This window comes from Sander lucioperca, chromosome 4 (genome assembly GCF_008315115.2).
Source record: "Sander lucioperca isolate FBNREF2018 chromosome 4, SLUC_FBN_1.2, whole genome shotgun sequence".
NCBI lineage: Eukaryota > Metazoa > Chordata > Actinopteri > Perciformes > Percidae > Sander > Sander lucioperca.
The window spans coordinates 6,870,282-6,887,787 of record NC_050176.1 but is presented as its reverse complement, the minus strand read 5'-3'; the positions used below and the strand labels follow the sequence as shown (position 1 = coordinate 6,887,787).

Here is a 17,506-nt window from a genome sequence, read left to right as displayed (position 1 = left end):
TCCGAGAAGACTCGGAGGCTGTAAATGCTTCCAAATGTTTACAACAGTTACTGACTCTGTACTGAATTCAGCAAAAAAGATCAGATGGTAAGCATTTAAAACATTTTAAATTTAGGCAGCAGCAACACAAAATATAGAACAACGCACATACAACATGATGTCATACACAGCATGCTTAGTTTGCAAATTCTCTGACCTGGAAAATACCTTCTATTCTTTTTCTTTTTCTATAGTTATCATTCAACTTTTCCTTTTCCTCTAAATAATACATATTACTCAACAAGAATATGTTGAAAAGCCTCAGCTACATCCCAATAGGATTTTTAAAGTGCCCATATTATGAAAAAATCACTTTTTCTGGGATTTGGGGTGTTATGTTGTGTCTCTGGTGCTTCCACACACATACAAATTTTGAAAAAAATCCATCCATGCTGTTTAGAGTGAGATCCGGTTTCTGAATGTGTCCTGCCTTCAGTCACTGGGTGAGCTGTTCAAAATCGGCACGGCTTGTGACGTCACAAGCCGAAACGAGCAGGCTAACCGCAACCATTAGCTCGTAGCGTTAGCATGCTAACGCTATGGCTAACGCTAGCATGCTAACGCTAGCATGCTAACGCTAGCATGCTACCTCGTTCTCAATAGCAAAGCACTGCTACAACACACACAAGTTCACCATAATCTACAAAAGAACTACTTACATGTGCGCCCTCATTTAGAAGTCTCCCAGCTAATCCTGCCTTGTAACTGACCAAAGTTGTAGAAACAGCCTTTCTTTTACTGTCTATGGAGCTAGCTAGCTGACATGATCTACATCTGAGCTACTGGGCATGTGCAGTGCAATCAAAGATAGTACAGAAGAAGAAGAAGAAAAGAGGTCTCACTCTGTAGCTAAAACAGAGACCAGCTGAAAAGAGGATCTGCAGCAGTGAGAGAGAGCACTGCAGTACAACACAAATATGGTGTTTTCTGAAAATTAAACCATGTAAACCTATTCTGGTACAACCTTAAAATACAATTATGAACCTGAAAATGAGCATAATATGGCTGCTTTAAGCCTTGGTGTTTATGTTTGGATCATATTTCCATAGTGGTAGTTCAATCTGATTTCATGCCCTGCAGGACAGTGTTTCGTGTTCACAGCTAGATGGCACAACTCCAAGGAGGACTGATAGTGTTCATCAAAAGAGACTTGTTGATTTATAGATGTAGGGGAATGAAGTGTAAGTGCAAGCGTTTTAGTGAGAGCGTGGCAATCATGACTAAGTGAATGTTCTATCTAAGTTATACACGCACTATCGAACTGCACATTTCTATATAACGCCAACATGTATCCACTTGTATTGCTCCGACACCTCAAGGATAAATGAAACGTGTTGTGAAATGATTCTCTGACACTATGAATACCCGAGCAGGATACAAAACAGTTTACAGAACAATGATGAGTTTATATATAGAGGTTTACTCCTCGACGCAGTGGGCCCGGGTTCGACTCCGACCTGCGGCCCTTTGCTGCATGTCATTCCCCCTTTCTCTCTCCCCTTTCATTTCTTCAGCTGTCCTGTCAAAGGCCTAAAAATGCCCCAAAAAAATAATCTTTAAAAAAAAAAAAAAAAAAAACACCTGCGTGTATTGATTTTTGATTGCCAGAGGGAGCTTTGATATACAATGCTATAACTACGTATCAAGTTTATCTGGGTAATGCGTTGGCAGATAGTTGCCTAACTCCTTGTTGGAGTCCTATTTCTCACTGTATGGCCAGCAATCCCTTCAGGTAATTAGATGTTTGACACTCTTCAGACACCAGAATGCATGAGATTGTAGAGGTTATGGTGTTCACCTCTTTCACAATGCTACAGTATACAGTAAGATACCTGTTTTTCCCTGTAGGTTCAATGAGCTTTCTTTACCTGAACTTTGTTAGATTCCTACTTGCCTATGTAAATGAGTTTTAAGAAGAATGCCAGGATAGAAATATAAAAACTAGAGCATCTTCTGTTTTTCTAATGAAGTTTCTAACAGAGAAACTTTGGCCAACTTGGGTGTCGAGTGTGAAAGGTTAGAGAAGCTGTGGTCTTGGCCGTGTCCATTGTGGTCTCCTATGAGATGCATTTGCCTAATCCCTGCCCTCAGCCAGCTGACCTTTTGATTTCCACCATGCAGAGAGGGCAGCCAGGGTGTGTCAGTGAGTGTTTGTGAGAGAGAAAATGTGTGAGTGTGGGTGAACGCATGCAACTGACTGAATGGAGAGTGAGAGAGAGAGAGAGAGAGAGAGAGAGAGAGAGAGAGAGAGAGAGAGAGAGAGAGAGAGAGAGAGAGAGGGAGAGAGAGAGAGAGAGAGAGAGAGAGAGAGAGAGAGAGAGAGAGAGAGAGAGAGAGAGAGAGAGAGAGAGAGAGAGAGAGAGAGAGAGAGGGAGAGAGAGAGAGAGAGAGAGAGAGAGAGAGAGAGAGAGAGAGAGGTGGAAAAGGCCGACCTGGGTGTAAAGAGGGCCTGGCAGCTTGGCAATGCTCCACACGCCACTGTGGATGCCCATAGCAGAAGGGAGGGGGGGGGGGGGGCCACAAAAGATTACAGATTTTGTTCGTTTTTTTTATATTTCCAAACAAGTACTAAAGTTAAATGAACATTTATATTACCAATATGTTTTATATCCATCTTTTCCATGGAACAAATAAACAAGAAATGTCATGAATGTATTAAAGTAATATTGTAAAATGAACGTCTTCAGTTCTCAGTCACTCTTTGTCTTGTATTTTGAAAGCACATTTTCCTATCAATGTTATATTTTAATGGGGTCACACAGTAGATAAAAATGAAATCGGTCATGATTTGATGTACAAAGGTTGATTTGTCACGGAGGTACTAATACCTAATGTGTGCACAGTCCTAAAGTGTTTATTGTTAGAAATGCTATATTGTTCATTCCCTGGTGGTTTGACCGCAGTGGTGTGTGTGTGTGTGTGTGTGTGTGTGTGTGTGTGTGTGTGTGTGTGTGTGTGTGTGTGTGTGTGTGTGTGTGTTCTATACAATACATCTGTCCTCTTGGCCTCCACAGCTTGCCTGTCTGACCCCACAACTGTCCTGCTATGCTCATGGTCTATTGACATACACACACTCCCTTTACAATCCATACATTAAAGATGATGTCATGTGCATATTCAGTGTCACTGGTTTTGTGAAAAAAAGCCTTTAAGAAACTCTTGTGTTAGAGTTGAATGAGTCTCTTGTACTTGTGACTGTCAGTTTCTCTAACTGTTGTGTGATTTCCTGATCAGGGCAAAGCGGCCTGGGAAAGTCCACTCTGATGAACACCCTGTTCAAATCCAAAGTGAGCCGTAAGTCGGTGCAGCCGAACCCAGAGGAGAGGATCCCCAAGACCATTGAGATCAAATCCATCAGTCACGGTTGGCCAATGTTCATGTTTTGTAGCCTACAGCTGAAATATTTACAGTATTGATAATGTGTTTCCTGCTGCTCTTTCATACTACTGATTTGTTACTTTCTGTGTGTGTGTGTGTGTGTGTGTCCAAAATAACTACTAATTAAATATATTTCCTTTGTCCAGATATTGAGGAGAAAGGAGTGAGGATGAAGCTGACAGTAATTGACACTCCGGGCTTTGGGGATCAGATCAACAATGAAAACTGGTGAGCTCAGCTTACTTTATCTGAAGGCCTCAGCAGCTGTTACCTTTGTCATTTCCATCATTGCGTGTATGGTTACTCATCATTCATTCTGACTTGGTTATCAAAGCCAGAGTTCAGTGTTTTATCTAAATAACATTGCAATTTTATGTTTGTATGTAATACAATTGCATACAACAATATACAATGTTATTACAGTGTTAAAAAAATTGCATATGATATAGCATATAATATATAAGCAATATAAAAGTTAAGGTATAAAAGTTTCCTGCTCCCTCTACTTGGAACAAGTTACAGAAATCCATGAAAGCTTAATGAGCTGGTCTCATTGGTCACTTTTAAGAGGATGTTGATTGACTTGGAGTCAGCCACATCTGGCTGTAGATGTTTTGCCTGATGTATTTAGGATTGCGGTTGACTTTGAAAAATTTGCTGATTCAGTTGTTTTATGTTTTTGTGTATTTTTTGTGTTTGTGTGTATGTGTGGTTGTACTGCTGCCTGTCTTGGCCAGTACAAAAAGAGATTTTTAATCTCAATGAGTCTTTTCCTGGTTAAATAAAGGTAAAATAAAAATAATAAAAAAATGCTTGTTTTGCAGAACATGACTACAGAACATGGCGACTCACATTCTTTGAGTATAGAATACAATGTTTCAGAACATAACTCTGCATGAAACCACACTATTCATCACTATAATTCTTCAGTTACTGCCGTAGCTTCAATAACTGTAAGCAAGAGGTTTGGACTGTGAGCGGATATAAAGTTAGCTTCTCATTCCTGTTTTCTTTGTTAGCTGGCAGCCCATTATGAAGTTCATTAATGACCAGTATGAAGCCTACCTGCAGGAGGAAATCAACATCAACAGGAAGAAGAGGATCCCAGACTCCAGGGTGCACTGCTGCATATACTTCATACCTCCCACAGGCCACTGGTAAGATCACATATAAAAGAGACATGCACTCTTGTAACTAAGTGCCCCACTTTTTGCTCTTCATTCCACTAGTTTCTCCCACAGTTGCAGTCTAATCAGGCCTTTTGGGAATCTCCCCTAACCCATTGTCTGTCCACAGCTCTTTAACCACATCCTTCTGTAGCTTTCTTCTTTTTCTTCTTTATCATCTCTCTCTTATGTGACCACATGTGGAACTCATTCCCTGCTTAGAGACACGGAATATCACTTGAAGAGTCAGATTTCACAATGAAACACAATGACTACAGTTCTCATAGATTAGAGAGGTAGAGAGACAGAGAAACAATTAGAAAGTGCCTTATTTTGAGTGGGATAAATTGTAGTGGTTGAGGCTATATATATATATATATATATATATATATATATATATATATATATATATATATATATATATATATATATATATATATATATATGCTAACCTTTTATTAGGCTTACTGATTAATGCACTTACCACTACAATGTATGAAATTGTGTGGCCTTAACACATTTCAACGTTCTGCCAACCTCCTAATCTATTGAATCACTACGCCTGAAAGTGTTTTTCCACTGAATTTTAATTTAAAAAAGGGCTACATCAGGATTTGATTATTCATTCCAGTGCCTTGATCATTTATCTGGAACATGTTGTTAAACAGAGCGATGGGATACCAAGTGGTTTACAGATCCATTCCTGGTGGAGTCAGAGACAAGCACACATCGATGAGCCTGTGAGGAATCTTTTAGAGGATAGAGGAATCTTGAAAGGAGTATTGTATTGTCCACATGCAAATAAAAGCACTCAAAACACCCATGCACACGGTCATTCACTAACCATCTGAGTGGATATTTCTGTTACGGCTCCATCCATTGCTTCTTCATATTTCTGCGCACCAGTAACTCAACAGTTGTCCACTTAAACGTTCTCTCTGTGAGTGGGGGATGACATGTGTGTGTCTGTGCGTCCTGCTGTTTGACAGGCCCCCTCATCATCTGCTCATGTCGCCACAGCTGCAGCTTCAGAGAATGCGCGTGTTTGTGTGTATCCCTGTTCATGTAAAGCAGTGCGTGTAGTGGACTCAAGTGGGCAGTAGGCATGCTAACACTTGTGTGGACGCTCCGAATGTGTTTGTATGTCACACAACTTAGAGCTGCTTAGTTCAGCCAGTTCAACAACACCCCAAACCGCTCAACTCTCTCTCTTTTATTGTGAATCTGTATTGCTTCCTTCTCTCAGCTCCTAATATCCTCAAATGTTTCTAAGCAGGCTATATTTAAAGTGTCACTACCCACACACATATACATGCACACATGAAAACCAACTCATTTTGAAAACAAAATGCAAAACATCTTTCAGGAAGTGGTGTCTTCCTTAGAGCCAACCAGAGAGTTGTAGGCAGCAGAACAAAGGAGGCATCTGTTGGGGCTACTGTTGTGACTTGGCATAGAGATGAATATATGTTAAAAGACACATTTGTATATATGCATGTTTAGATATGGAGACTTAGAAGAGGGAATACATACATCACATATTTGCAATTACATTTTCTATACACCCAAAAACGAGCTTGGACCATAAATAAACAAATAAGATTTAATTTGTGACAAACTTTTGTTATCCTCCCACAGAAAAAAATTGGTGGAAAAAATGTAAAAACTCAACAAAATGTTCTGTCATTATTCTCTTTTTGCTTATTTTCCCTTTTTCATTTCACACAGCAACGCCAGTTGAAGTTTTAAATCAGGGTCTGTAACCAATTACATAGACACGGCTCCTCTGCCATGTTACCGCAGTCCAAGAATGACAGGCAGGAAAACGATGACAGAACTTCCCTGGTAGCTCTCATAGGCCTCTATCATTAGAGATATGCTGTTTTCTTTTCCGATTGTCTTTTAGTCTGAAACGTTTCAAACAGCAGTTTGTATTTATCAAGGCTCTAATGTAATTTGCGTGTCAGCAATTTGCATTTAAGTTGCTTCTGTGGTTTCAGATAGAGGAACAATGCTCAGTGAAGCACAACACACTCATGGCATCGGCAGCCATTTCCAATAATGGAAGAGTGAGCCACACTGTTTCCCCTCTGAGCGGTTGTTGTTACCTCATTTAACATGTCCTCCTGAAAAAAGAAGGCTGCACTTTGGCACTCATCACTCAGAGCCGGTTTCTGATCTATTATATAAAAGAAGGAAGGAAGGGAGAGCTATCTGCGCTGTGGTTGTCTGTTCTCTCTTCTTCTCTTTTGACAGCAAAGCTCATCGTTCTCAATGTACATGACTGCTATTTTATTTCCAACCACATAAAAAGGATTTAAGTGGACGTCTATGCATGCATGCATGCATACTTTGTTGTTGACATTTATTGTCCATATGCAAAGATACATGTGTACACATGAAATTGTGCATGTATGCTCAGTCATGCATATGACACAGCGCACATGCCAATTTGTACGTTCCTGCAACTGTACATAGACAGATTATGTATGAGGTTACATACATTATATTTGATAAATATTCACACTGAGAGACCTCCACCTCTTGTCTTTTTTTCCTTTTGATTTCTTGCAATCCTACCTCCCTGCATGTATATGACACATGCCAGTTATCCCCTCAGCATGTAAAATGCATGAAGACGTAGTAATGGCTGGTTGAATGCACTGCTTACTGTGTCTTCTCTCTTTACCTTTGTGCAGCTCTGTTTCTCCTTTCCTCTGTCTCGCTCCATGTAGCACATGCTCCCCTATGTTTCATCCCATGTTCATGATGGCGTGCTTGTCAGTCACTGTGGAGAGTCAGCCAGGCCTCTCCTCCAGCTGCCCCTGGCTCTTTAAACCAGGCTGGCCTGGCTTGGCTGGGGCTAATTGGAGGGCAGAGCAGACAGCATGAGGGGAGTCTGTCTGGAGGAGCAACTAGAGGCAACAATGAGGCAGAGAGAAAAAGGAAACGTACAGAGAATACTGTAGAACAGCAGTGTAAGGATGTGTAGAGTGATGTAAGGACAGGGGTATTCAGTTCTTCACCAGGCACAATTATAAGGCTGCTACGGGAGAAAATGAAAACCAATGTGGAGAATATAGTTTTGTCCAAATTTGCTTTGAGTTGAGTAAAAGCAGAAAATTGGAGACAAATGGGAGATGGCAAACAAAGAGCTGCATTAGACTAACTGTTTTATGCATTAACCCTCAAAATGAATGTGCACTTTCCTATTTTACAGAAATCGCACCTCGGAGAGTGTAACAGGAATAATGAGTATAGAAAATAAACGGCAACATAGGTTAAGGCAGTATAATGAGTGTCAACATGAGAAACCTGGGTGAACTGAATGTATTGGAACAGACAATGATTGCCCTCTAGTGGTTACTGTGTTTCATTATATTCATTTTTTAGGAATCCACATGCCATAACTTCCTGTAGTAGATTTGTTTTTGTGCCACAGTGAAAAAATGAATATGTTAAAGGGTTAGTGCACAAATCTGCAGTGTTGTGAGTTGTTTCTCCTTTTTTGTTTCAGACCAGAATGCCTTAATGTGGAGTTTCCAAATAACAAACACACATAGTTACAGACATTTATGCATGAAATGAAGTTGTTCTGTCATCTCTATCTTCCTCCAGTCTGAGGCCTCTGGATGTGGAATTCATGAGGCGTCTCAGTAAAGTGGTCAACATCGTCCCCGTCATTGCCAAGGCCGACACACTCACCCTAGAGGAGAGGGACTACTTTAAACAGACGGTGAGAGGAGTGTGTGTTTTGTGTGCTGTATTTTGTGTGCGTGTGAGGCTGGTTTTCACATGTGACTTTGGTTAATCTGATCCACCCATCACACCTGCAATAACCTGTAGCAGGTCTTTAAGCTTAAAATAAATGGATGAGTAAACAGTCGGCGGATTTCCCTCACAAACACGTGTATGCATATTCACATTCACAGGTTGGTAACATATGAAGAGCTGCCAGGCACCACAAACAAAAGCCATCTGGGCAAACCCACATTGTACCTATCCTGGGGAATACTGTATCATCTCTATAACTGTAACACTTTGAAAGTCATACTCATTCCAGACGGAAACATTTAAGAACTCTTTATTTTAAGCATTTATTTACTGAGCGGCGTTCCACTACTCTTAAGTCAGGCTCTTTTTTAGATGGGGGACTTCTGCCCAGTTGCCAAGCGAGCAGGCAGGCCCTTCATTACCAGTGAATTACTGGGTGATCGTACGAGTCAGCATGTTCAGAGAGGTCACCACTGTGTGGTACATAATGAAAAAAACACGACCTCTCTTTAACGTGACCAGAATTAAAGGAACTAGAAAGTAGCATTTTGGTGAACAATGAATATTCATCAGTTTCTACAAGTAATCCAAGTTAATTTCCCTGTTTTTGATACTTTATGTGGTAGTCAAAGCTCTTTACAGTTTGCTCATCTTTAAGTGTTGCTCATGTTTCTAGCCATGCTAGCAGCCATTCAACAACTATTGCATGATTAAGCACAAACTTTTGTACAGACAGTCATGGTTCCCAGGCGTTATCTCCTAATGAGTTTTGTGATCCCTAGATTTTTCACTAGCACCACCATGAGGTTCACATTTTAGTTTTTTTGTGCAATGTCTCAACAGCTGTTAGATGAATATTGTAAAATTTGGTACAGATATCCATGGTGGCCAGAGAACGAATCCTAATGACTCTGGAGATCCCTTGACTTTGGTTTATGATTTAATACTATCAGCCTTAGCTGTATTTTGTGATTAGTGCTAATTAGCAAATGTTAGCATGCTAACACAATAAACTAAGATGGTGAACACATAAACATTATACCTGCTTAACTGTTTACATTGTCATTGCGAGCATGTTAGCATCAGAATCAGCTTTAAGGCCAAGTAAGTGTTAACGCATACAGGGAATTTGACTCCGGCTTGACTCTAGCATGCTGACGTTAGGCACATAAATGCTTTGAGCTAAATGCTAAGTACTGCCTCACAGAGCAGCTAGCATGGCTGTAGACTCTTAGTTTTGTATCAGTATGTCCTTAACTGTACACTTTTAAATCACAAGAGCTGGTACAAAACGACATGGTCAGCAAATGTACAGACTAAACATTGGAAAGATATCAAAGGTTTAATTTAACATGCAGATTTTAAGCAGTAGTCTAGTTGTTCCTCTTAGGGGTTATTTTGCTTTTACTTGGTAGCCTATGTTACTGTAGTCTCATTCATAGAAAACTAACACTCAATGAGACTCCCCAGACAGATAATCCTCCACTGTAACGTCATAGCCGCCAACCTCCTTATCACGGCTTCCCCTGCAACAACAGATTCTCGCTCCACCTGGCTTGAGTCTTTAATGGTCTCCGCTGCATCTCTTCCTCAGTGTGTGTTTCTCTTGGATAATTCTCAATCCACAGGAGGCAGACAGCCACCTGCCTTCCTCCATCATTTCCTTTATATTTCCAGCTCTCATTCCAAGACTACAGACTTCCCTAAAAGCTTTATTCATTTTAGAGATGCACGATGGGAGTCTTGGCTACCATTTTCCCCATGATGCCTGTAACACCGTCCAATAAGAACAAAGCAGGGATTGGACCAGGCCCTGGCAGAGAATGGAAGCTGCAGGGCTTGTAGCTGGATTGTTTTGGTTGGCCGCACATGCTCTGTATGACCCTGAAGATTATCGACTAAAAGCCTCTCGTGCCAATTGATGTTTTTACTTTCCCTGTAGCAACTTACAAACAGAATAAGAGGGGTTTTTCTATTAAATTTTCAGCCTTTGTGTCCAGCTGTGAGTGTCTGTTTGCATTCCTCTAATTGAGAGTTGATGTGGCTTTTATTGTAAAATTTTACTTGGTTTGCATCCTATAACCTGAGAAAGCTTCCAAGCATAAATAATGAAATGTTTGATCAAGGACCAAGTGGAAATTGTCATTCATTAAAAGGACATTTTCGCATTATAAAGACATAAAGAATAGGAGAGGCCATTTTATAAGTCATACCTCTGTCTGGATTTGTTCCTAAGAGTGGTTAACCTCAATGTTAACTCCTCGATGTCAAGGAATAAGGAACCATTTAATGTCAACACCAGCCAGCATAACATAACCAAGTGTTTATTTATGTCCTCTAGTGCGTCAGAGTAGTTTTAATTAAAGTCTCCAAAACCAGACTTAAATACCTGTATGTAAACAGGATTCAGTCCAAGCATCAAGTGGTTTTTGCATGTTATGGTCACTGATTGACTTAGATGTTGGTGAGATGATGGATGAAGGGTTTGAACCTAAAGAATTGTTTTTGTTTGCCAATCTGACTTCCCTTTTTTCAGTGTCTGTGTCTGTTTCAGCTCTTGTTACAGAAACCTTTGTATAATGATGTAATGATTTAGCAATTGTGAATTTATAAAAAGAAGACTGCTTTAGAGTAGTAAAATATCCACTATTTAACTGAATTCGTTGATCAAATATATATGATAACTTGTGTGCTGATACTGTGTATTTTGCCAATTTGAGGTAATGTTTCCATGTGTCATTGTGCTTGGCTTTGTGCAGATCAGGGAAGAGCTGCGAGCCAATGGAATCGATGTTTACCCTCAGAAAGAGTTTGACGAGGATGCAGACGACAGGATGATCAATGACAAAATCAGGGTACGTTCACAGACTCAGTTCAATAGACGGTGTCCTCTTGTGGCTCCAGCATTTGACATAGCAATTACAAATGTGTATTTTCAAACTAAAGTTAAATTCAAGCCTTTGTCAAATGTAATTTAATTTTTTTTCACTATTTGTCTCCTATTCTTTTCTGTATTTCTTTTGGAAATCTCAAAGTCATGATTGTCGCACAAAAAAAAGTCAATTGCAGCATCTTGTTCTAGCAAAGGTGAACAACCAAAAGCATGACTTGAAAAATAATCAGCAGCAGTGCTTCAATGACAAGTGTGCATTTGTGCGTGTGTGTGTGTGTGTGTTTGCATGTGTGCACTCAACAGGAGATGATCCCTTTTGCTGTTGTGGGCAGTGACCAGGAGTACCAGGTGAACGGAAAGAAGATTCTGGGAAGGAAAACAAAATGGGGCACCATAGAGGGTAATACACGTGGATCTTAAGATACAGACAGACAGAGACACACACACACACACACACACACACACACACATACACACACACACACACACACACACACACACACACACAGCTGGTTTCTTGTCCTGCCAAACAGACAATAGAAAATGATTTATCAGGCAGAATAATGTATGTTTCCTGACGGTCTAAACAAATAACAGCATCGGTTAAAGCTGAAATCCACTTGAGACAAATCCATTGAGGTTTTTAATAATTCTTAACTTTATATATTACAGATTGGCATAATAATATTATAATGTCCATCTACACGGGGGAATTTGTTCAAACACTAAAAGGTCTCATTTACCACACTCACAACTGGGTCACACTTGTTAGTTGACAGGCCATCTAATTTAATCATTCTGATAAATAAAAAAATCACATGCAGGCTACCCGGTAAGTTGATGGCATTTATGCAACGTACCAGCAACAACACGGTGAAACAGCTTTGCATGAAGACAACAGATTCGCAATTTCGGTGTATTTTCAACATGTGGAAATTACGAACTACAGCTTTAAAATTTGGCCAGCTGGTAAAACCATCTGTTCTTTGACTACCAGGCATTTGTTTACATACATATCTCTGAGTCTGTAACTAGGGACATGTATGAGACAAGGGGAAGAGATTTACAAGGACTTTCTGTGTCCTTTTCCACAGAAACACTGCCTCACACACACTTATACGCAGCAACTGTGATACAGTTTACATTTGTTGGCCTGTACTGCATGCTCACACTGCCAAGGTTCTTAGCCAGTGAATGTCCTTACCTCACCCGGTAGGTGTGTGTGTGTGTGTGTGTGTGTGTGTGTGTGTGTGTGTGTGTGTGTGTGTGTGATTGAAGTTAATAAGACAGCTGAAGGAGGCCTGGACAAGGGACTATCAATAAAAATAAACATTTTTTTATATCTTGTAAATTATTCCGACTGCAGAATCTAACAAAGCTGCTTGTCTAGTTCATCTGTGATTCCGGGTGGTTGGGAACCACCTACTGGTTCACTGGGAATGTGACCTTTAAAGAGAGAAGTAACATATAGCTACGTTAAGTCTGCTCAGGGACTGTTCAACTCTTAAAGTGTGGATTAAAGTAACTAAGTACATTTACTCAAGTTCTGTACTTCAGTACAATTTTGAAGTACTTGATTTGAGTACTTGTATGTTCTGCTACTTTATACTTCCACTCCACTACATTTCAGAGGTAAATATTGTACTTTTTACTCCACAACATTTATCTGACAGCTGTAGTTAATAGTTACTTTTCAAATTTAAGATTTTACAATAAATCATACGACAAGCTTAAAGAATACAATACAAAGCCTCCTACAAAAAAAACCCAGATGTCTAGTTGTGATTTGTTGGCAGTTCCACCGAAGAGAGATGTCCCCTCTAAATCTCTCAGATGGTTTTATTTAAATAATTGAATATAACATTTAGAAATAAAATGCCGATAGCGGTAAAATTATCCAATATTTCACAAATATTTTTTTTAATGACTACAAATTGGTGTAGCAGAAATGTGTTTTTCCTTCCTATTAAGTATTACATTGGTCCTACGTGAACCTCAGAAATGCATTTCGTTCAAGCTTAAACAAGGCTGTTGTACTCCCTGAAAAGATGACATTTCTGAGCTAGTACCATGGACCCTTTTAGTGTTAAGAATTTGAAGGTGACTACTACTCTCTCAGCAGGCATTATGAAATTAACTTCACAGAACGGCAGGGGCGAGAGAGGTGAAGTACATGGATTGTGGGACAAATGCCGTCTTGTCCGACTGAAAGAACAATGGCTCCTTTCTAGTAGAAGGTGGTGGGAGAGAGGGAACACGGAAAAGGAGGAGAGAGGAAGCTGCTGGTCTGTTGGACTTTTCGGCACCGACATAATTTAGGCCTCAGAGGAGAAGTCTCTATATATTCCAAGTGGAAAAGAAACTGTTTATTTTCAAGGATTGGAGAAACGATTAGAGAAGGAGGGAGGAAAACGAGTAGACATGCATTTAAATGTATATATTGTACTGTATATACTGTAGGTACGAGTAGAGAGTAGAGATACCAGCAGTGCAGCTCGTTCCAAGTTAGCAGCGTCTTCCTTCGACGCCACTAATCAGCGCTCACAGACCCAGCGGTTATTCCGCTCTCCTCTTTTCAAAGAGAGTTTAATTTCCTGCCCATGGATTTCAAAGCTTTACATAAATAGCACCCTCCTTTTTTCATTTACACTCTTGACATAATCTATAATTCAAACATGCGTTAGCCCTACTGGAGGCACCAGCGGCTTGTCACAGGGAGTATGTTAAAACGTCTCACTTAAAGTTTTCCAATATAGAGGAGAGCCGAGATGTATTAAATTACTCCAAAGTGGAGGAGTGTGTTATCTTGGCTTAAGAAAATTGCTGGAGATGTCATGTTAGAGGATGCCCTTCAGTTGACTTGTGAGCAACACTGCCATTTTGTGGTGCTTTGAGGAATGGCAAGTAATCTGGAATAGAAGGGATAATATTTAGTTATCTCATTTCATTTGTTGGACATATTTTCCCTGTGTGTGTGTGTGTGTGTGTGTGTGTGTGTGTGTGTGTGTGTGAAGTAATTTATCTGCTGCATAAAAACAGTCTGTGAGTCTCTCTCAAGTTATGTAATTCAACTAATATTTCCTATTTTTTTCTCTCTGCAGTTGAGAATATTGCACACTGTGAGTTTGCTTACCTGCGGGACCTCCTCATCAGGTGAGCTTGCATTATAACTCTAGAGTTTATTTTATAAACAATATATATGAAATGATATAAAAGACTTGCTATGGACCAAGCCTCTTGCTTGATTATAAGCAACTCACTTTATTTGTTGAAATGAATTGGAAACAGCACAGAGACTCTATGAAGCTTCACTTCCCTACTAAAATCAATACTAATGAAATTATTTTAGATGGGTTGAGTGCTTCCCTAGACAGTGTTACAACAGGCATTTCTACAAAGGCTCTCTATTACATGTTAGCATTTGAGTTGCTTGTTAGTACATGAGTCTAATCTATGCCTGCCTTTAGGCAAAAACAATGGTTCTCCAAACCTTTTCAACTAAAAATGACTAAGTATATTTCAATGGTAACATACTGTCAAAACAAATCATATTGATTCTATCTGCCAATTAACATAGAAAACATAGACTATATTACATTTAATACTATAGGTATTTTTTTAGTCTTTTTAGAAGAATCTTAGCGTACGATAACTTTCCCTTGTAGATGAAGTTGTCCAGTGTGGGACAGCTACGGTCCCCTATTCACAAAAAGCTAACAATTAATGCAGCACTCTCTTGGCCTGTGCCATGGCACCCACTTTGGGAATCAAAGACTTATAAAGTAACACAAGAAAACATATTTTGCTTATTGTAGGCGTTTTGCTGTTACGCTACAGTCAATACTTACTGATGTTGTAATACTGTTTTCTGTCTTTCAGGACACACATGCAGAACATAAAGGACATCACAGGCAGCATCCACTATGAGACATATCGTGTCCGCCGGTTAAATGAGTCCAACGGCCATTTCAGCTCACACGCATCTGACAATCCTGCTGATCAGCCAAAGGCCAACGGTCAGCCTGAGGGGCAGCCTAGCGCCCTGCAGGCCAACGGAGTGGCTGCTCAGCATGAAGCCCTCTCCCACGAGATGTAGAGCCAATATATGACATCAGGACACAGCCAGGCACAAAACATACATGTATTCTGTATACATAAACAAGCCCACATGCACACAAACACACACTCATGCTGTGAAGCCCTTTTCTGGAAGGACCTTTTTCTGCCCGAAAAAGCAACCTAACCACAGGAAGTTCCAAGACACATGATTCAGAGTAAATCCCAACATTTTCCTTTAGTGAGCAAAATCATGTTTTACCTGTAGATCCACATACTGTACAGAACTCCCCTTGTTTTTTTTCTCCTCATCTTCCTGATTGCACAATGCAATCTACATTCAGGATTGTTTACAATAAACCAAAAAAGTTAGGTAATGGATAAACAAAAGTAAATTTATACATATCTCATTACTGAGCTCTGGCTGCTTGGTTTATTTTTAGAGCACTCGCTGGCTGTCAGGACTGCAGTAGAGTGCACTATCCATGGAAGTAAGATGTAAGGAAACCATCGGTGGAGATTTTGATCAAAATGAAGTAGTATGATGGAAAAAAAGAGTGCCAATAAGAGAAAACAAAGCCTGTTGTGGACAGAATACCTTTGCAGGATCTTGGGGTGACAGGAGGTTTCGCCATGCAGGGCTGCCCAGATTAGGAGAAATGGCAAACAGTAATTCAAAATGAAGTACAGCATATCAGATGAAATTAGCTCTTAACTAGGATTAACTGTTGGTGCCACTGGCCTGGTCTGCTTTGTGTTGTGGTGTATAGTTTTATATAGATACTAGGGTTAAGTAGGGATACTTAGATTAGGTTTATAGTGTCATGGAGAAAGCAAAGATATTGTTGACACCTCCGCACTGCAAAATAATAATAATAAAAAACAAACAGTGGCAGTGTGGAGCAGCTTTTGGAGAAATTAGTCCTGTTGTCATTTTTCCGTTGTGTTATGTTTTTAAAACCCCTTTTTGCCAAACCATCCTGTCTCTTTCTATATAATGCCAATGTTGTGTAATACAGTCATACCTTGCATTTTATATTACTCATTCACTATTGTATTTTTATTGCAATTCATGTTCTAATATTATTATATACAATGGGAGTTGTAAAGTCTGTACAACTGTTGTCCCATACAGCCGTTTTGTCCATTTTGTTTTTCTGACTGTAAACCAAATAAAAGTAATTTTTTGGTGTCCTAAAGAGAAGCACATGCAGTATATAGAATTGATTCATGAATAGGTATTTATGTGCATGTTAAGTGTAATCCGTTTAATTCAACTTTCATTCCAGCTGTTGGCTCCAGAGGTTTGTTGCAGGTCTCTAACAGTGATGATCTTTTATCTTTACTAAGTGTTTATTTCTTGTGACCTGTATTCACACAGTATGTTGTACTCTGTTGGCTAAGCTGCACTATAACTTGCACCAAAGTGCAAAAGTTGTCAATATTTGTACATTGAATATTCACAATTACAACAGATCCTGCCAATAGATAATGGTTAGAACAGTGACATTTACAAGATTAAAGCAGATTTTGTCAGAGGTGGTGTTTTTCTACCACTGAAAGGAAGAATTTGTGCAAAATCCTTAAATAACACCAATAAAATTAGAAAGTTAATATTTGTGTTAAATGTGTGCATTGATACAAACTCAAGTGAAACTTTATAGAGACTACATCTAAATTTGCAACATATTTTCAAAAAGTGTATTTTCTGCCTCTTCCAAGTCAAACCAAAAACATTTCCATACACACAGAAGAGATAATACATTCAAAAACCAAGAGAACTATTGTCTTTAATCAGATAAAGTTATTGGGTTTGCTTACTGTTGTATAGTTCTTGTGTAATTTGTTATGGTATCATCAGATTATCTTTGATATGCTATCTCAAAGAATAAAGATTGATATTTTTATTGTTTAAAGTTGATTGTCTTGATTGTCGAAAATATAGAAACTTAATTCAAGAGGGGGCAACTTAGAGCTGATGCTTCTCTATGCTGGTAATTCCCAAAGGTTTAATTAATATGAACAATTCTCACAATGTTAAACCCATGAACACATGTCAATATTCATCAGTTGGTTGGTTTAAAATTGAAATAAATTAGTTCAGAACATTTTCAGTGTTTCCTGTTTTCAAATATAATCTTTAGATTTCCCCTTCGATCTAATTGATGGAGCCAAATCTTTGTCATCAACATTTAACCAT

The 17,506-nt window shown here is 39.3% G+C and overlaps 1 protein-coding gene across 9 annotated transcripts in view; it reads left to right on the top strand.

The window, feature by feature from the left end:
- Positions 1–17,222, top strand: part of LOC116042671 (septin-9-like) — a 75,606-nt gene extending 58,384 nt beyond the window's left edge. For 7 of the 9 annotated variants that reach the window (XM_031288957.2, XM_036000347.1, XM_031288956.2 and 4 more), the window contains 8 exons: positions 3,274–3,402; positions 3,564–3,645; positions 4,437–4,574; positions 8,202–8,319; positions 11,117–11,212; positions 11,554–11,650; positions 14,352–14,403; positions 15,130–17,222. In XM_031288957.2, coding sequence (XP_031144817.1) covers positions 3,274–3,402; positions 3,564–3,645; positions 4,437–4,574; positions 8,202–8,319; positions 11,117–11,212; positions 11,554–11,650; positions 14,352–14,403; positions 15,130–15,346 — 929 coding nt within the window. In that variant the 3' untranslated portion in view covers positions 15,347–17,222. The remainder of the gene's footprint in view (positions 1–3,273; positions 3,403–3,563; positions 3,646–4,436; positions 4,575–8,201; positions 8,320–11,116; positions 11,213–11,553; positions 11,651–14,351; positions 14,404–15,129) is intronic. The other 2 variants (XM_031288960.2, XM_031288959.2) reach the window with 1 other exon arrangement.
- The last annotated feature ends 284 nt before the right edge of the window (positions 17,223–17,506 follow it).